This window comes from Astatotilapia calliptera, chromosome 6 (assembly GCF_964374335.1).
Source record: "Astatotilapia calliptera chromosome 6, fAstCal68.1, whole genome shotgun sequence".
Taxonomy (NCBI): domain Eukaryota; kingdom Metazoa; phylum Chordata; class Actinopteri; order Cichliformes; family Cichlidae; genus Astatotilapia; species Astatotilapia calliptera.
Genome location: NC_137427.1, coordinates 23,085,311 through 23,105,132, shown reverse-complemented (window position 1 = coordinate 23,105,132; position 19,822 = coordinate 23,085,311). Strand labels below are relative to the sequence as shown.

Genomic DNA, 19,822 nt, shown 5'->3' with positions numbered 1-19,822 from the left:
AAAAATAGACACAAAGCTGGAGTTATTCTGTCTTTGCAGCGCAGTTGCATCTATTTCTCTCATTCACTCCCCCTTCCTCTCCTGTTATTACTTCAAACATGAAACTGATCAATGATCAGCTGATCTTCTGCAGGAAGTCCCATCTTGTTTGTTTTTATCGCCCACTTTGCGCTAGAAAGAGGAGACCAGCGGATAAACAACAACAGCACGTTGTTTATCCGCTGCCTGATAAGCTGTTGTTAGAACATATTTAATATTACTTTCTAGTATCAGCTGAGGTTTGCTGGAGCCATGGCTGTAAAAGCTGCTGGTCATGATATCCGTTTGCGGTGAGAGGGAAACATGAAGATGAAACCAGGAGATGTCCTTACTGAATCATCAGAGCTGAGCAGGTGATGGAGAAACAGGTTTACCTTTGAGGTTACATGAATGAGTTGAAGGGAAGCTATGAACTGTTTCTGAGAAACAAATAACACCAGGATCCTTTTCTAAGTAGCTGACAGCTGGTAACTGTGCAGGAGTGGGTCTAGCAAAGTTTTGTCGGGGCCAGGTAGGGCATTAACGGAAAGGGGGGCACAAAGAAATATTTTTCTTTGTTATGTCATTTAAAAACTTTGAATAAATAATTATCTGAATCTTACAACAAAACTGGTCATCTGATTAAATGTATAGAAATCCATTATTGTATATAGTAACTAATAAGTCTAATATACACCCTAGTAAGCTATAGTATTTTTTCCTTTGGGAAGGTACCATCTGTGCAGTCTGCAATTCTGTTGAAGAAAGATGTTGAATCTATTTAATTATTGTAGAAAAATAATTGATTTCTGTGCATTTGTTTTACACTTGCATTAAATTAAAGTTGATTACATCGATTAAGGGCGGGGGGTGGGGGGTGGTTCCCTAATGTTTTTGCTGGGAGTTGGCAACCCTATTAGTTAGGTAGGTAAGTACTTTAAAATACCAGAATAGGGAGGATGGTGTAGGTTTAAATTTATTAGATTGATCTGTGTTGCTGAACTATAAAATGTTTTGGGTGGAGTGTATTCTTTGCATACAGGTATAACAGAATAGCTTCAGTCTCATTTTTTAAAACTTGAGTATGAACTTATACAAAATGCAGCAAGATATTTATAAAAAACAGTTTTATTGATTACAAAATATGCTATATCGGATTCATATTGGTATCGGCAGATATCCAAATTTATGATATCGGAATGGGTATCGGACATTAAAAAGTGGTATTGTGCCATCTCTAGTAATTTTAAAAGCTACATAATGTGCATGCAAAATATGAATTTGCAAGGCAGTTAGTATATGTATTTTACTATAATTTTCTAAATATTTTAAAAAGTAGAGAGTACAGTTTTATGTATTGGCCTGTTATAAAATTGCATGATGGATAAATCCTTGATTAAAATGGTATGCCAACACACCACAAGCCCCAAATCCATGATTATATTATTTATTTATTATTATAAAAACAAAGTAAACACTTGGGATAATATCACCTCGATAATTTTCACACAAAAATCAGCTGCATGTAGCATTATGTCATTATAAACATAAAGCAATCTATAAAACAAAATCTATCATCCTGAAGTGTTCAGGCTAGTCATAGTGCTAGAGTTCATAGAGGGAAATGAGAGGCTGCACAAGAGCATGTCATCATCTTCGCAGCATTAACTCCCTGTCATCCTCATCTGGCACCATCAGATTATCCACTGAGAAATGAGCATCATCTCCTACACTCTGGAAGAAACGCTCCTCACTTTCGCAGCTCTGAGTGCCATTCACACAGTCCCTGGCTTTCAGTTGTTTCAGCTCGGTGCTGTCGCTGGCATTGCTGTCCTCTGTACTCATGCTGGTGTCACTGCTGTCGCTGCTGTCTTTGGTCTCGTTGCTCTCACTGCTCTCGCTGCTGGAGCTGTCTTTGCTTTCATTGCTGTCATTGGTGGCAGTTGTGGTTTCTATGCTGTCACTGGTGCTGTCACTGCTGTCTGTGGGGTTCACCAGCAGGTTTGTGTCGGGCAGCTCATTGCTGTCCTCTGCGCTAAGGGCTTTCACTGTATTTGTAAACACTCGCACCCAGCTCTAAAGCGGTGAATAAAGAGAGCACTGTGTTAACTAACTGTAACCTCTACTTAAGCAGGTTAAATGAAATAATTTGATAACGTAAAAGATTTATCGCACCTTTCTGACATTCTCTTCACTGCCCATACTATCATCTTTGGTGTCAAGCATGGAGTCCATCTGTGGAACAGAGGTGAAGAAACAGTGTAATTCTGTACTACACATAATACACTAAGTAAAAGAAGTTGTTTTACTTCATCTTACCTCATCCGACTGACTGTCACTCTCTTCTGAAGTCTGTTTGTGGAAATGAAACCCATTTAAGGATGCAAATATCAGATTTATTCCAGGTTTATTCATTTGTATCATCTGATATCCAAGGTTACACCCAGAAATCCTAACAATTTGCTAATGCTTTAAAGATTATGAAATGGAAATAGCAACCTTGTTGAAGGATAACAGTAAAATATTACACGGATTGCTAATAGGACCCACCGTGTCCTCTGATGTGTCCTCTGAAGTGTCCTCTGAAGTGTCCTCTGATGTGTCCTCCAATGTGTTGTCTGTGGATTCTAATGATTCTGACTCTGAGCTCTGTATAAAAAAAAAAACAGAGACATTTTCAGTAAACAGAAAAATGATTTTGATCTGTGTGTTAGGATGAAGGTTTTCTGAAGACATTTCAGAACCAAAATAACTCACCTGATTTGAGGTGTTTTCCTCTGTGCTCTGCAACACAGACAGGAACAAAGAGTCATGTGGATGAAACTCAGCAATCAAATGTGATGGAAAGAGTCAGGAAAAATAACCATTTACTCATTACTGAAATAAATGTACACATTACCTGAAGCTCTGAGGTGTCATTTTCAGACGATTGTGAAACAGACACACTTTCAGTCTGGGTAAACAAAACAAAGTAAGCACAGAGAAAAATGTATTTTAATTATATGCTTTAACTGCCGCATCAACAATCATCATTCATTTAGATTTCATTCTTGTCAACCCTTGCTTGGGCAAGCTATTACTGCCGGAATGGAAGCAGACATAAAGTATAGTAAACAATAGTTTCTGAAATGGGAATCATCTTGAGGTCTAGAGAGACTTCCAGTACCCACGCCCATTGTTAGCTTTTCCTGCTGACTGTCTTCAAGGAATTCAGCTTTACTGCAGGCAGACTATATAGTTTAGTAGTTTATGTATAGTTCCTGAAATATACTCAAACGTACAGAAGCTCAAATATATGAAAAGAAAATCATTGCCAAATTTAAACTTGCTAATTTAAACATCTATAAATAAAAACAAAACTTGAAATTTTAAATTATTAAGTTAAACTTTGAATTATTATGGAATTATTTGCTTTCTTTTTTCTCTCTCTTTCCTAGTACCAGAAACAAGGTCTAATACAACTGTGATTTAGCATTTGGGAAAAAATATTAAAAAATGATTTGTGTTTTGAAAATGCTACTTACTGAGTTTGATGCAACCTCGCTTGATACTGAAACAACAGTGTGTAAAATCTGTCAGAATGAAAATGGAACAGATGGTTATTTAATGGACACTTTATTATTATTATTATTATTATTATTATTATTATTATTATTATTATTATTTCTAAAAATACATATGGTTATGACATGCTTTAGTTCCATGTCACCTGTTATTTTACTAATAGCAAGTAATATTATGCTTATTTGTACCTAGTATTATTATTTTTTTTGTTGTAACTGTGTCCTTGAACCCAGTAATACTTTCAAATAAACAAAAATACACAGCATGGAAGATGGGAGAATATTTCGTCTATCTGAAAGTTATGTAAAAAAAAAATTACGGTGAAAAAATCTTTCAAAATTGAGACCTTTTTAATAATTGATTTTTGTTTTCTGCTTTCATACTCACCGGGTTGGAAAAGACTGCTCCAATCAGGCAAAATGTAATGATGGGAACCTTCATTCTGTAAAAAAAAAAAAAAAAAAGTATGTAATTATTATTCTCATTAAGTTCAGTTCAGTGTAAGAGTAACTACTATGGTGCATTAGCAAAAGAAACTCCCCCCAAAATAGGGTCACATCCATTTGCTCTTGGGTTTAAACTTCTAGATGTTAAGTTACTACAAACCAAACTGACAATTCAAAACTTTCAAAGTTGTGATCACTAAAGTAAGAGTTGTGATCAAAAGTAATAATAATAATACTACATAATCATTTACTCTACCTCAGTTTCAGAGATAATAAAAAAAGATGCAGCTGGTGCTCCTCGTTTAGTCTATAAGGCAGCAAACAGGAGAATCCAGAGTCTGTCCTGAACCTCGAATGGAAGCTTGCAGTTGAAGTAAAATCACGATGTGTGGATATGCTGGAGGGAACTCCCAGGACTACTGTATATAAGTATTCTCATTTAAGGTGATTGCATCACTTCCTTCCGGATGTGTCTTTTTTGTCGTCATGCGAAGGTGTATTTGTTCCGGAGAGGGAGTTCAGAAAACACACAGTGGCGTGATGATGATTGTACACACACACACACACATAGATACTGTGTGCTCTTTTATCCAGTCACAAAATTTCCTACACCCCCTCTCACGTCTTTAGTGAAATATAATTTAGCTCGCTAAACTATAGGGTTTGTGGCCTGTTGAAAAAATAAACTCACCCACTCAGAGAGGAAAAGAGGGCTAGACAGTTTCATGCTTGTTTCCGGTGAAACTTTTTATTCTTTTCCTTTTCCCCTCCTTCCCTTTCTATTTGGAATTTTGTTTTTGTCAGATGATGGATTACATGGAACAGGTTACAAGTAGTACAAGTGCGAGGGCTATAAAGTTTTCAATATAAGGTTGGTTTAAATTGAGAAAATTAAACACTGCCTTTTATAAAAACTTCACATAAATGGATTAACTTCAGATACACACACACGCCCACACATATACACGCACACTGTGACAAAGTACAATATTAATTCAGTCTATTAAAACAAAAACAAACCATATTTTGCCTTCACTGCTAAACGATGTTATTGGAAATTGTGTTTTTGGAACATTAAGCATGTACAGTATGTACAAGTAAAGGCTTCTATATATATTTCCATCCTGTGGTATATAATCGCTTCCTGGATATACTTATATGGCCAGGCCCAAAATAAGCTTACAGAATTCCTTGTTTAACCTCACTTTGGATTTCAGCTAAGCAAAAGAAACCTGTAATTAGACTGAATGTTCACCAGTCCAGCGCTCTCCACCAAAACCACAGGGTAGGAGTGGAGGAGGAGATGATTGATGCTTGTTGTGATACGCAGACAGTCAACAGTGTCTGCACGTTCACCTTAACGTTACTTAAGGTTTAATAATGTAATTATCTTTGTCAGACAGGCGTTGGATGCATCTGTGGTATTAATATTCTTAATGAAACTAGGCATTTGTCAGACTGGTGCATCACCAGTGTGATCCTTGAGACTGCGTGCAGTGTAATCATTTTCTTCTATTTTTTTTTTGCCTAAATATGTTTGAATTAGTTGCTAATTAAGGGAAAACAATACAAGTTAGTGATGAATAGTGAAATATGATTTTACTAAAAACAACACCATGATTGATGCCACATCGTGTATTTTTTTTACTCTGCATTGTATAAAATAAGATAGCATATTTCCATCAATGCCTTGTGGAATTGACTGATTGATTTACAACATTGTGTAATATAAATCAAAGCTTGTACTTCCCAGCTTTGATGAACAGTGTTACAAAGCAGTGTATTTTTTCAATCAAGAGGCTTGTGTTTAAAGCTGGTGTGTTGATTCTTTGAATATCAATCAATTAAGGTAAAACGGCAGTTTTTGAGCGATTTTGTCATGTCCTTGCTACTCTCATCATTTACCCTCATTATACTGCAGTTTCTTAGCCGCTTTAAGAGTACAGACTTTAGTTTTTGTGACATCTAGTGGCCAAAAGTATGTATTGTTTCTGTCCTAAAACAATGTGGTCATTTTGGTTTGGACTGGGTTCATTCTGCCATAAACAACCTGCCCATAGTACTTTTTCAAATTTTCACAAACAACAGTAACCAGAAATTATGTTCATTATGAGGCTTATCCATCCATTATCAGGGGTACATTTTTTGTTACACTTATACTTGTTTGTTAAATAATCCAATTGTTTCCACAGCATACCCAAAAGTGTGCAAAATCCATTCAATAGAAAGCACAATGAATGCTCCAATAATTGCTGAAATATTCAACTGAAAGTAAACATTTGATTTGATTTACATCTATATAAATAAAATTGAATTCATTATTTTTATAGCGGTGTAATACACAAAAATGTGTCAACGAAGAAATACTACACATCTGAACAAGCGTGTTTGTTTATTGCAGGGGTGGGGGATTCTAGGCCTCAAGGGCCGGTGTCCTGCAGGTTTTAGATATCACCCTGGGTCAAGACACCTGAATCAAATGATTAATTTATTACCAGGCCTCTGGAGAACTTTAAGACATGCTGAGGAGGTCATTTAGCCGTTTAAATCAGCTGTGTTGGATCAAGGACACATCTAAAACCTGCAGGTCATCGGCCCTCAAGGCCTGGAGTTCCCCACCCCTGGTTAATTGAGTCTATTCACCAGGGATTTGAGGTTTTCTGTCTAACTGATATGGAAATCTGAAGTTTGAGTTTGATAATGAGTTTTCTGTTGGCTGATGTCATCAAGGATGAATACAGCTGACAAACAAAGAAACATTACTGACAGGACACATATGAATATGAAGCCCTTCTCTCAGGATCAGCATCATGCCAAGCCCTGTACTGGTGCTGCTTTTCAGTAGATGATAAAATCATTGCAAAAACAGAGTCTGTACAATTCTAAAAAGCTTTAAAGTCAATATTTGGTTTGACCCTCTTTATTCCTCAAAAGAGCCTAAACTCTCTTAGACAACCTTTCTTGTCATTTCTTTAAGCAGTCTTTGGGAATAGTACTCCAGGCTTCATGAAGAACATTCAAAGCTCTTTATTTGATGTTGGCTGCCTTTTGTTCTGTTCTCTGTCAGGATGAGCTCACACTGCTTCAGTAATGTTGAGGTCTGGGTTCTGGGGAGAACAATCCATATGTCCAGTGTTCTACAGCATGTTTTTCTATACAGATATGCTTTTACTGCAGTAGTGCTTTTGGGATCATTTGCTGACAAATGAACCAGATTGTACTGGATGGTAGATCAAAAATCTGACAGCACTTTTCTGTGCTTGTAAATAAATAAATTTTTACAAGATCCCCAACACCACTGGCTGAAATGCTGCCCAAACCATAACAGAGTAGTGTTTAACAGATGGCTGTCGACTCTGTTGCCCACTCTCCTGAACTCCTCTATACATGCATGCAAATTATCTTCAGTAACAAAAATGAAACCTGTCAAAATCTGTTATGAACCCTGGAGCGTTCTTTTTTAAACTTATTTTCATTTTTTGGGAAACAGACACGCTATTTTTTTTTTGAAGTATATCGCCCAACAGAAGCTCAGTGTGGGAGTGGGATCCCTTTGTCCGCCTCTCTCTTTATCTCTGTTTCCCAAAGGCCCTCCCAAAGTTAGCAGTGGCATCCTAAACCCTGGAAAAAAAAACTGTATGTGTGTGTGTGTGTGTGTGTTGAATGCTTAGTTTGTGTGGACAGACTGTGCACTGTCTTGAATACAAAAGGACATCTTCACAGGTTCAGCACAGGCACGCTGCTGTTTTTGCGGGATACTTTTTCTTGCGACTGCCAGCCTCAGGTAAAATCCTAATTTCTGTGACACACAGAGTTTCATTTCTCATTTATTTTACCTTTATTTATACAGTTAGTTCTACTGAGGCTCAATGTCTTCTTTACAAGACAGACCCGTTTCAGACACACATATTGAAATTACAGCAATAAAAGAACCAATAAAATAGCTGGAATTAATAGTGCTTTGCAACTCCATTTATATATAGCAAAACAGTAATGTGCGTTTGACATTCATCTTGTTCACTAACTAGTTACTGCATTTAAACTATTGCTTGCTGTATGTGCGACTGCTGGCTTGATTACTTAGGGCCACAGCTTTATGCTGGTGAGCTATTGATGGCGATGCTTTGATACTTTTGCAGAAAGTGGTAGCACTATTTAATATGTGCTCCATATTTGGAAGTACTAATTTGGTGCATATAATTTAGAGAAATATCATATCTAAATGTTTTTATAATGTCTATTAATTTTTATTAAAGATGGAGCAATCATGTAATAGAGTAGTTATAATAGTGTCTTTGGTAACTTTTAAATTATTCAAAGTATAAAGACTAATTTATCGCTTTGGTGTGTATACCTTCTCCCCAGCATTACTTTCACATCTCAGAACTGTGCTGAGAGCTATTTTACCAGACAGACCCATTAATATCTTTGTCGTTGGGCTCCAGACACACAAAAAGTTTGTGGACTTAGTCAAATTTTTCCAGTCTGGTAGCTTCTGGTGTTTACTTTAGCTCCGAATGTGACTTTTGAGAGCGAGGTGCATATCAGAGGCCTGTAACCTTGGCGATAGTGGAGGCTGGGCCCACAGCTCTGCTCGTCATGAATGTGCTGGCAGCATACAGATGCATTCAGTTGTTTCCACTTTGAAAGATGTGCCAAGTTCACATCTTTGTTGTGAAAAAGCCAGAGTAGAATGTATTGATAGCTTATGAACAGCTTTTTAGCCTTTAGTGTAATATTTTTCTGAAATATTCAATTCTGTAGTGGTTTCAAAATCTAAAAACTTACATGTTATCCATTTTTAGACAATTTATCCAAGGTTGAAATGATTCACTTTGATCTTACAGGTATGAAGGCCTGCTTAGTATTCCTTTGCTTACTGGCAGCAACATTTGCTCTGTCTGTGAGTAGTAAAGATATTCTTCTTCATAAATCAATGAGTAAAAATGATCAAAGACAATATGATAATGTGTTCACCATACAATAAATATTACAGATGTTTCTTATTATCTTCAGGTGAAAAGTAAACCTCATGGAAAACATCATGGGTTGCATAAGAGTTTGCACACAACCAAAGAAAAGGTAGAGTAACATCTTCTTCATCTAGAGTTTTAAATTCTAATACTAAATGTATCGTGTCATTTTATACAGTCGATAAATATTTTTCCTTTTCTCCTGCTTCAGGATGCTATCACAGTGGAAGCCAATAAGCCAAAGATCTTACCCACTCTAGTCACATTTGAGGCCAGCAGCCAGGAGCAGGAAGACGAGGAACTGAGTTCCGAAGACAACGCTAACAAGGAAGATGGAGAGAGGGCTGAAAAGCGAGAGAAAAGCACTGCAGTTCTGTTGAGTGAAGAAGAACTGGTAGACCTCCTGACGAAAGAGGCTGAAGAGGAAGATGAAGCTGAAGTAAGAGAGCTGGAGGAGGAAGAAGTAGAAGCTGACAAAGCCAAGGTTGAGTCTAGCGAGGTGGTTGAGGTCGCTGAGGATCAGGAGAAGTTGGATGAGAATTCAGAGACAAAGAAACATTTGCTGGATGAGGAAGAAGTGAAAGAAGACAGTGTGGAGGATGTGATAGAGGAGAAGGTGCAGAAGATGACTCATTCAGAAAGGAAGGAAGAGCCTACTGAAGCACTGCTAGAGGAAGATGGCAGCACAGAATCAGTGATTCCAGTCAATCTGGACTATGCTGCTGATAGTAGCCTCCTACAACCTCTACAGACTGCGTCAGCTAACGACAAAACCCATTCTGATGACACCAAGCCTACTTCAAAAACAGACATCAGAGAGAAAGAAACCAGTGGGAAAGAAATGGCCAATATCGCTGATGACTATGAACCTGGCATGCAAAACACAGAGGCAGCACACAGCGAGGAGGTGTCTGATCAGACACAGGACAAAGATTCCTCAGACCAAGACGTAAGCGCCAAGAAAGAACCTGAAGCAAATGTGGATCATCCAGAACCAAAGGGCGATGCAGAGCTTGAATTGAGAGCCACTCTATCTGGAAAGGAGGAAGAGAAGAGTAAGAATGTGGGTGCAAGTCACACTAAGGCAAAAACGAGGAAGCAAAAGAAAAACCAAAGGTCAAGGAAGCACTCTCCGGACAGGGAGGAAACACAACCCGGACAAGAAGAGGGCCGACAGGATCCTGAGTCTGAGAGCAGCAGCACTGACAATACAGACCAAAAGACAAAGAGGAGAAGGGCAGGAAAATGGGTAATGCTTATATTACCTATATTTTCTTTCTTTACAGTAGATTATCATTATTATTATTATGGCCGTTCAGGCATCATTGGATAAAGATAGAAAGACAGGAAAGCAGGGAAAGAGAAAGAGAGGAAGACAAGTTTAGACTCAAACCCTCTTGGTGGCATTTTAAAATCAGCCCACAGTGAAAATGTTTTAAGAACTGATAGTTAAAATTAATCATTGAGTTTAAGCTGGAGTAATTTCCTTGGTAAGGAGGTAACAGAGGACATAATCTGCCCTGCACACTGCATCTACAAATCACCTGTGTATATCTTGAAGTGGTTAAAGGAGATACATCTCCCTGTCAGTGGGCTTTTTTTCATTTGTGAAACTGACCCAGCTAATTAGCCTGCTAGACATCAGTGCAGTGCAAGTAAAAAAAAGATTTCACTTGCAAGTTTAAGGCTTTTAAAGCTCTCTGCAAGTTTACGGCTAACCTTTGACAGCATTGGCAACATTTAGCAGCACTAATCAGCCCAAAGTTTACAAAAAAGCTGATATTGCAGTTTTCATTGGGGCAACTTGACCTTTGTTTTTTCTCTTTCTATAGTACCTTCACTTTATTACTAATATTATTAGTACTAGAAGGAGGAAAAGGAGAAGGATTTTATACATGCATGAGTCTGCCTTTACACGTCTTTTTGTACTTTCCCAGGGTCCTTTAGTTGGTGTGAATCCGGTGCAGATAAGAGCCGCAGCCGAACTGTACCCAAGGTCCAGGCCCTCTCTTGGCGGAGACATACAACTCCCAGAAACCCCTACTGGTTATTTTTTTTCTGTTGATTGTTTCTGTTGAAGGCTTCCTCCTTAGCCTTCTGTGACATGATTACTGGTATTTCTAGGTCCATTAATAAAGCCAGATACTTTCTGTAAGTTGACAGTTATGTAAGCAAAAGATGATATGATATTTTATCTTTATCATGATAAGATAAAGATAAAAGGAATTATCAACATCTCTAATTTAACACAAGACTAGAAATAAATGTAAATAATACAGGCTGGTGAAAGGCTCCACTTCAAGGAAGTTTAACATTGTTTTAAATTTAACGTTATCGTTCATATAACGTGTTATTCTTACAGTATAGAACTGCTGAGTGTCTGGTCAGCAGCAGCATTCACTATATACTGACTAATACACCATCCGAATAGTCTCACATGGGGAATCTGCTGACTGAATCATTTTGCTTAAACTTCCGCATGAATAGTGCCTCTCTGCTTCACAGTCACTACCAAAACACAGCTCTGCAGGCTTAAAAGTGAATAAGAGAGATCAAGTCGAATTTAATCGCTATACCAACTCTATACTAAAGGAATGTAGAGGATGATGTGAGCTTATTGTAGCGTACTGGGCTCTATTGCAAGAAAAACTTTAAAACAAGCTAGGAAAATAAGTAATTTATCTCACTGTTTCTAGAAATCAGGTGAAATATGGGTCAGAGATCCAACCGCTGTTTGTGTTTTCTTAAAGATCCATGTGAAAACTTCCGCTGCAAACGTGGAAAAACATGCAAACTTGATGCGGACAATAAGCCAGGGTGTGTGTGTCAAGAACCGTCAGAGTGCCCTCCCAGTGTGAATGAGTTTGACTATGTAAGTATGTTGATGCCTATAAAAGAAATGTCACACTTACATATTGTTATTCATTTATGCTCATACGTTTTATGTGATGCTCTGTGGTTGTGACACACTTGTCTGCAGCAGCCTTGTGAAGCTTTCATATTGTTTATTGAGGAGAAAAAGGAAAAAGTACAGATGTCATTGTGGGCATTTTGACTTAATTGAAAGACAAAGCAGAGAACACTTTTGTTTTAATATTAGCTCTAACTACCCTGCCTGTTATGGTGAGCCAGCAGGTATTCTTTTCATATTATTTGACCCAGATTGCTTTTTGTGAGAAGGTCAAGGGTCTGATAGTAGGCTGAAGGTGAGCTGTAAGCCACAAATATGGAATTTTATCTTTGTATTGTGTCTTCCTTTCCTCACAAGTCCTGCCTGCATAAACTCTTCGAGGACAGTGGCTAAAAGTTGATCTTCTCTCTTCATTTATTTAAACACTTTTGTTTTTGTTTAGGTTTGTGGGACAGACAACAAAACGTATGACACATCATGTGAACTCTTTGCTACTAAATGCAACTTAGAGGGCACTAAGAAAGGACACAGACTTCACCTAGACTACACTGGGCCATGCAAATGTGAGACTGTATTTAAACACTGTACAAACTGTATAATTTATTATGGTGAAGAAAGAACTAAAAACATCTGATGCTTTTTTTCTGTCCTCTCTGTCTCAGTGATACCTCCATGTGTGGACAATGAGCGGGTGCAGTTTCCTCTACGAATGAGAGATTGGCTCAAAAACGTGCTGCTCCAGCTCTACGAACATGACTCCATAACTCCTGGCTTCCTCACTCCTAAACAGCGTTTCAGAGTAAGGCTTACTACTCCAACAGCTCTTTACAACTACTGTGTTTAAGTGACTGAAACCAGCCAAAGTGTGGTCTCCTGTATTCTTCAGGTGAAGAAAATCTTTGAGAGTGAGAGGCGCCTTCATGCAGGCAATCACTCTGTTGAGCTTCTCGCACAGGACTTTGAGAAGAACTATAACATGTACATCTACCCAGTACACTGGCAGTTTGCTCAGCTGGACCAGCACCCATCTGATAGGTACATTTTTATACACTGGTTTTGCATATAGTATCTTCTTTAAAAAAAAAGCTAGCTAGTTAGGGGAGTTATTGGTTCTAGAACAATATGGAAATATATATATGTCACAGATGACTGACAGACTGTAAAAAACACATCCTTAATCACAAAGTGATAAGAAGACGCTTCTTTTGGCTGCTCCCTTTTCACACGGGGTCCCCACAGATAGCACCACTTGATTTGGCAGCTTTTTCCACCAGATACCCTTCCTGTTTCAACACCAAAGGGTATTTGCGCCTCTTCATGGTCTCTAACCAGAGACCTTGAACATGTCAGGTGAATGTGTAAACCCCTACTCCAGGGGTCGGCAACCCTGGGAAGGGTTAACTGATGGCACGACCATAGCTGGACTGGCCAGCGTTTGTTTTCATTCAAAGGCTTTATGGCTTTTCCTATAATACCTGGTGGGCCGGTCTCTAGTCAAAATGCCCGGGCTGTTTTTTTGTCCCAGTCCAGCCCTGGGCACGACACGCAGTGAATTAATCTGAGAAGGTGCATTAAAAAATTAATGGCCGGGCCAGTGGTGCACATCACAAATTAGCTTGCATAGACACATTAGTTGTACTGCTTCTTAATGACGGTATCTTAGCTAACAACCCCAACTACCAGATTCAACTTGTAATTGGCTAAAAATCACTTAGCCTACTGATGAGAGGGACGTTGCTAGCGGTTAGTTTTTTCAAGCGATGTTGAAATTTCCACATTCCGAAAATTCAAATGCTTCAGGAGCTGCAGCAACTGTTAATATAGAGCGTTATTAAATTTATTGCTAATGCAATTATATGGCACATTGACTTCTGAGGAAAAATTGAATAGGCAAAAATAACTGTAACAAGTAAGCAAAAGCAAATCAAAAGTATTCATATAGCACCTGTCTTGATAAGAATAGCATTGATTTTTGGTAGATTTTTGGTCTAAAGGCTTCAATGACCTGTAACAACAATAACAATAACTAGTATGTTAGGAAAACACGTAGTCATCCTGCGCACTCTGTTTACTCACAGTGATCAAAAACATTTCTTTTTCCTCTACAGGTTTTTGTCCCACTCAGAGCTGGCCCCTCTCAGGGTCCCCCTGGTGCCAATGGAGCACTGCACCTCTCGCTTCTTTCAGGAGTGCGATGCTGACAAAGACAAACTGGTATCATTTAAGGAGTGGATCACCTGTTTTGATATCAGGAATGGTGAGAGGTTCATCGTTTCTTATATTTGTGAGAAACCTTCCCATAAATGATGTAGTACGTTCATGGTCAAGGCCTATATAATTGCATAGATAGTAGAGGTTTCAGAAATGTGATGCTCCAATCTGAATATATCTTCCAAGATTTAAGATGAAAACCCAGCATCTTGCTCTAAAATATGTTCAGAATTTGATGTTTTCTGGTACTGTTAGTTGATCATTTAAATGCAAACTCTAACTCTTTGTAACTTGTCTCTCTGCAGAGGACATGGATGCCAACCTGCTTTTCTGAGTGTTGTAGCTTGAACATCTGGCTGTTGAAGTTCTGTCTATTCAAAATGATACAGTACACGCTCTGACAAGTACAGATGAAACAAACCCATGTTACCTCCCGCTATAAACAAAGCTTTGTGTAAGGCTAAGCATGGACATTTAAATCACTGATCTGTAATTTAGACTGAGCTGCTAGAACCGTCTATTAGAAGAAAGAAGTAGTTATTTTTTTGCTGGCTGTGTTCAAAATCTTTACTACAATGCATTCCAAACTGGGGCAAAGTTATTGAAGCTTGATGGTAGAAAAAACATTGTGCAGTACACAGTGCCAGGTAGTACCACAATTAGTAGCAGACAATTGCAGATTCCTGTTTGATACTAGCAAATGTAAAATAGCACCTGTATTGGCTAACTTAGTAGCAAATGTGTACATGTTTGTCCTCATATATTATGTTTCCTTACACTGCTAACTAAAGGCAATAAACAGCAAAGAAATTCACAATTTCAGAATATTTCAGTAAACTCTGTTGCTTATTGATGTTTGTGCTGAAATAAAGTCTCCTACAAAAAGACTCTGGTAAATATCATTTCATGTTCTGATATCTTTTCTTCATTCCTTTTCTTTTTTGCGTGTGTTTGTGTTACTTCATGAGATGAATAGCTCTTCAACAATGGTTTTTAAGAATGCAAGTCACTGGTAGATGATTTTGGTTTGCCGCTTGATCCTAAATAATGGCCTGCTGTAAGGCGACAAAGCAAAAAATAACCTGCTGCTTGGTCATGATGATTACGGCATCTCGTTTTTATGAGATAAAGCATTCTGATTGGACCTTTTCTGGTGATCGCCGAGTCTGACGCCTTCTATATAAGTAAAGAAAGAAGCGGCGCTTCACCTGCTGATCATCTGCTGCTTGCACTGAGCTAAAACATGTACTGCATGCTGTGGGTTATCTTTCAGAGCCTGGCCCTCGTGGTGGAGAGTGGTGTGTCTTCAGGGAGTGCTGAGGCACTTGCCAATAGGGGAGTGAAGAACAATGGAGGACCAGGAGCTGCCAACGGTGCAAACGCTGGGGCTCAAAATGGGGTTCCACTGACTGGTCAGCCCTTTGTGGCACAAGTAGTCCAAGTTGGTAATACTTTGTTTATCCAGCCACTTGGGAACCCTGTAGGTCAGGCTCCACCACAACAACTAATTCCAGTTGCAGTTCTCCCACAAGGTGGAGCTTTTCTCATGGGCCAGGCAGGAGGAGCCACCATGAATCTGCAAGGGCCAGGGACGCAGCAAGCTGGAGGTGGGCTGTTTGCAGTGCTGCCACAGAGAAATGTCGGCGGAGGGCCTCAGAGTGTCGTGTTGACCCCTGGCCAAGTGCAGCTGATGTCAGCAGTCGGGCAAAATAACCCACAACCCTTGGGCGGTGTTGTTGGTGCTGCAAAGCCGAGCGGCAAGCTGAGGTTTCGACGGTCAGTCGCAGCTCGCCTCAGGAGGACGCAGTCTCCGGTGATGAAGACTACGCCAGCTGAAGATGAGGAAGAATGCTCTGGGGTAGATACTGAGGAGAAGCAAGTGGAATGAGATGAAGCATTTTTCACAGATTCATTGCTAAACACTGATTGTGGTTCTCCTTAATACCTGTTGACACTTTACTGTTGTAGATCACTGTAACTAATGACCAATAAATGATTGAACTCCTATTGCACAAAACAAATCTGTCAAGTCTGTCTTGAACAAAACACTGAATAAATTCAGCAGGGTCATGGGTGTGCCTCCATCTGATGGCTGTTATTTTCATATAAGAGGCTGATAAAAATACACACAGCCTTCTGTTTACAATACACAGCTTCAAGCTACTTCCAGATGGTCTCTCTTGAACATTTGAAAACTATAAATCCGTCACATCAGCATGAAATTCCTGGCACAGCTTGTTTTCTTTTGGAAAAAAAAAACAGTACCTAAAATAATATAAATCAGATGAACAACTGCATTTGCATTAGAGAGAACCTTTTGTCCTTTAAAACTGAAAACAGAAAAAAATAGTTTCTTAATTGTAACTGCATGACAGTGTGTAATTAGCTCCAGACCAAACTTCCACAGAGGGTGTTTACCTGGTCTGCTGTCAGCTGCAGAGTCAGCAAAAGGAAAAACATTCCCAGACGGCTTTGGTATATGACAGAGTAACCATCCAACCAAACAGTAATGTATGTGATGGCTCTGAACATGTGCTCGTGAAACAAGTTATAGGCTTTCTGTTTTCATTTTCTTGTTAAATTTCAGAATTTTATTAATGATTAACTGATTTCCCGAGGGTCACTGTAAGTGAGTGTGTACATTGGTTGAGAGTGTGGCGTGTGCAAATAAAAAGTTTGTCACTGTTATAAAGTCATCACAAATTACAGTAAGGCACCCAGCCATGTCTGAGGCACTTATTTTAACTTTTAATTATAAAACAGCAGCAGGCAACATGCCATTTATACCTCTAGACATGAATCAAATCACAAGATGCCATTTATGCCCGGGTGTTTTCACAAACATCTTCTCATAAACAGTCTGCATGCAGCTTGACACAGTAAAGGTGAAATGTTCGATTAAATTTAACACTATAACGTATTCTTTTAGATACATGTGGTTCTGATACCTCTACATCATCAGCGTGATTTAAAAAACACAATCCCTAAACCCAAATTTGTACTTCTTTTTGTTTAAAACACATCAACTGTGACCAACAAATTGCACAAAAATGCTGGACGCAGCAAAAAATGATACAAATTAAAACTCATACATGCAAATTGATATTTTATTTCTTTCAAAATAAAAAGAAGGTTCAATAAACACTCTAGTTTAAGAAACAATTAGAATTTTCTGGCAATTATGCTGTTGTTCAGGCTTAATGGGTAAAGCCTGAACACAAACACACACATGCACATATTTTTTACAGTGTGATCTACAAAAGCTCTTGATGACTATGATGTCAGTTGTTTGCCTCTTGTAACCACAACCCACAACATTGACGAGGTCCATGCTGGGTTTAAGTCAGCTTCCAGAAGCCTCTAGAAACCCTTCCCGCGACAATGAATCACTGCGTTATTTTTTTGTGGTCACTCAGCTCTATCAAGAACAATGTCAGTGTGTCAACTGGCTGAAGTTTCTTTGAAAACAGGGACTTTGCTGCATTACATTTCTTTAAATCTTGTATTGTAGAGAAACCATAGATGCCATATTGCAACTTCCCATGACACGCAGGTGACAAATATAGCATGTGAATAAGGCAGTGTTCTCCTCTCTAATTGGCTCATAATAATCTCTTTGACTGATAAAAGGCGTCTTTGAAACAGAGAGTTACTGTCAGCTTTCTGGGCACATAACAGTTGAAGCCAGAGCAAAAACGTACAAGGTCTGTGTGTTTTTACACGATTCAAGGTGCAAAATGAAGCTTTTTCTCTTCGCAGCATTTGTAGCAACCCTCAGCTATGTGAGTAGTCAATCTATCTATCCATCTATCCATATGTGTATATATCTATACTAATGTGTATATCTCATCTAAATTTATTTCAGGTCAATGCAGGCAAGGTAAGTTACAGTCAGACTATGGATGTATGCATACTTTGCACAATAATCGAGATTAGGCCACAGGCAATAAGTCTTTTTCCTGCTCCAAGCAGACTGCAAGGCTGCTGGCAGCTATGAATGCAGGGATGTTGAATGGAGGACTCTTAAATGGAGGACTCTTAAATGGAGGACTCTTAAATGGAGCAAACCCCGGGATGCTGGTTGGTGGTCTGAATCCACCCATTGTTGCTGGCGGTGGAGCAGGCGTTATAGGGCAGCCCCAGTTTGCTCAGGTCAGTCCACTGGATTTAAGTTTGAGCGACAATGTGACTTTTCACCGATATTTTGCAGTGAATCTAAGTAACACTTATTTTTCCTTCTCACAGTTTGTTCCTCGAGTTCCTGCTTTTGTCGTTCCAGCTCAGGTCGGCAATGTGTACCCTTTCCCTGCTGTCCCTGCAGTCAATGCGGTTAGTGAGGCACTTACTGTTGTGGTGTTAACAACACAACTTGTTGCAGGTTTAAGAGCATCATCTGTCTTGCTTCTCTAGTACCAGGTTCCTTTCATGGGAGTACCCCAAATGGCACCAATGAATGCTCCTCAGCAACCTGCGATGGTAATCAACCTTTACCTTCAGTGTGTCAGTGGTTATTGTTTGCAGAAATGTAACATTTCCTGTTTTTGTTTAGGGGAACCCTGCTGGTGCTGCTCCACAGCAGCTTCCAGTTCAGCCTGATCCTCTTGGAAGATTCAGGGTAGGAAACAATGAATCTTTTGTCTCAAAGGCTGTGCAATATGAATGAAAACTACACTGGATAAATGTTGCTCTGTGACTCCACAGCGCCAGATTATAAAAGCGGAAAACACCGTGAAGAGTACTGTGGACACTCAGGTGAGACTGCGCAAAATAAACCATAAAAAGTTTTTTAAAAAGTTACTCACAGTTTGTAAAAACCATATTCTGCTAGAAAAATTACTATTTTTTTCTCTTATTTTCTCAGATTCCTTCTTCCGCTCCTTCTGCATCACCAACAGCAGCACCCTGCAACAAGGATATTTAAGCTGACACCATTACTCTAACATTAGCTTTGAATTGAATCTACAAGAAATATTGAATATTATAACAATAAAAGTAAACTACTGTGATTATTCATAAATTGATTACTTTTGTTAAAGTGGTTTGTTACAGTGTCTTCACTTTCTAATAAAATTAATCATACTCTAAATAAAATTTGTCTTGTATGAGTTTTATGCCATAGACCATCAGTGGATCTGTGCTGCCATCTAAAGGACATATATGTTTCATAAAACTACAACTCTAGATAGATAGTGAAGCGGACATCCATAAAATGTTATCAAAAATAATATAAAATAAGATTTTTTAAAAAGATCAAAAAAACAAAAATGACTACCAACCCACTTGCCACTAATTCCATTGATAAAGATAATACAGATATACTGAAGTCAAGGAGAATGAGTGAACACACATGATACAGCAAACATGATGCAGTTCTGAAGTTCTTTCAAACAGCTCCTCCTACAGCTTTTCAGCTTTACAAACATACAGGACAGTTATGTCTCTGCAATGTCGGCAAATTCCCAGAAATTAGAACACAAGATGTGCTGGTGTGGCATAAAAAAAGTGTTAGTTACTGGCATTATGTACAGGTGCGCATAAAACTGATGATGGTTCAGTTCAAGCAAGCTGCTTCACTTTCAGGATTGTGCAAGTTTGTTCACAGTCACACTGGTGTGACCAAATGAATAAAATGGAGCCATTTGAACCATGCAAATGGATTGGATTGCAATTATGTCGCACTTTAATATAATTCTTTACAA

General features: G+C 38.7%; 3 protein-coding genes across 3 annotated transcripts; 2 read left to right on the top strand and 1 right to left on the bottom strand.

The window, feature by feature from the left end:
* Positions 1 to 1,449: 1,449 nt before the first annotated feature.
* On the bottom strand, positions 1,450 to 4,441 carry scpp1 (secretory calcium-binding phosphoprotein 1). The gene is made up of 9 exons (XM_026169319.2): positions 4,285 to 4,441; positions 3,970 to 4,024; positions 3,543 to 3,590; positions 2,918 to 2,971; positions 2,776 to 2,802; positions 2,569 to 2,667; positions 2,338 to 2,370; positions 2,194 to 2,253; positions 1,450 to 2,094 (listed from the first exon to the last, which is right to left on the bottom strand). Exons 2-9 carry the CDS (start codon positions 4,021 to 4,023, stop codon positions 1,669 to 1,671), a joined length of 801 nt encoding a protein of 266 aa, XP_026025104.2. The 5' UTR covers position 4,024; positions 4,285 to 4,441; the 3' UTR covers positions 1,450 to 1,668.
* A 3,217-nt stretch (positions 4,442 to 7,658) lies between these two features.
* sparcl1 (SPARC-like 1) lies at positions 7,659 to 15,010 on the top strand. Its single transcript, XM_026171110.2, has 11 exons — positions 7,659 to 7,812; positions 8,876 to 8,931; positions 9,045 to 9,110; positions 9,213 to 10,250; positions 10,939 to 11,047; positions 11,752 to 11,873; positions 12,355 to 12,475; positions 12,575 to 12,711; positions 12,799 to 12,947; positions 14,021 to 14,169; positions 14,429 to 15,010. Exons 1-11 carry the CDS (start codon positions 7,692 to 7,694, stop codon positions 14,455 to 14,457), a joined length of 2,097 nt encoding a protein of 698 aa, XP_026026895.1. The 5' UTR covers positions 7,659 to 7,691; the 3' UTR covers positions 14,458 to 15,010.
* Positions 15,011 to 18,074: 3,064 nt separating this feature from the next.
* Positions 18,075 to 19,214, top strand: scpp9 (secretory calcium-binding phosphoprotein 9). The gene is made up of 6 exons (XM_080302582.1): positions 18,075 to 18,275; positions 18,369 to 18,452; positions 18,534 to 18,599; positions 18,673 to 18,738; positions 18,825 to 18,875; positions 18,985 to 19,214. The coding sequence occupies exons 1-6, from the start codon at positions 18,117 to 18,119 to the stop codon at positions 19,042 to 19,044; spliced, it is 486 nt and encodes a 161-aa protein (XP_080158708.1). The 5' UTR covers positions 18,075 to 18,116; the 3' UTR covers positions 19,045 to 19,214.
* The last annotated feature ends 608 nt before the right edge of the window (positions 19,215 to 19,822 follow it).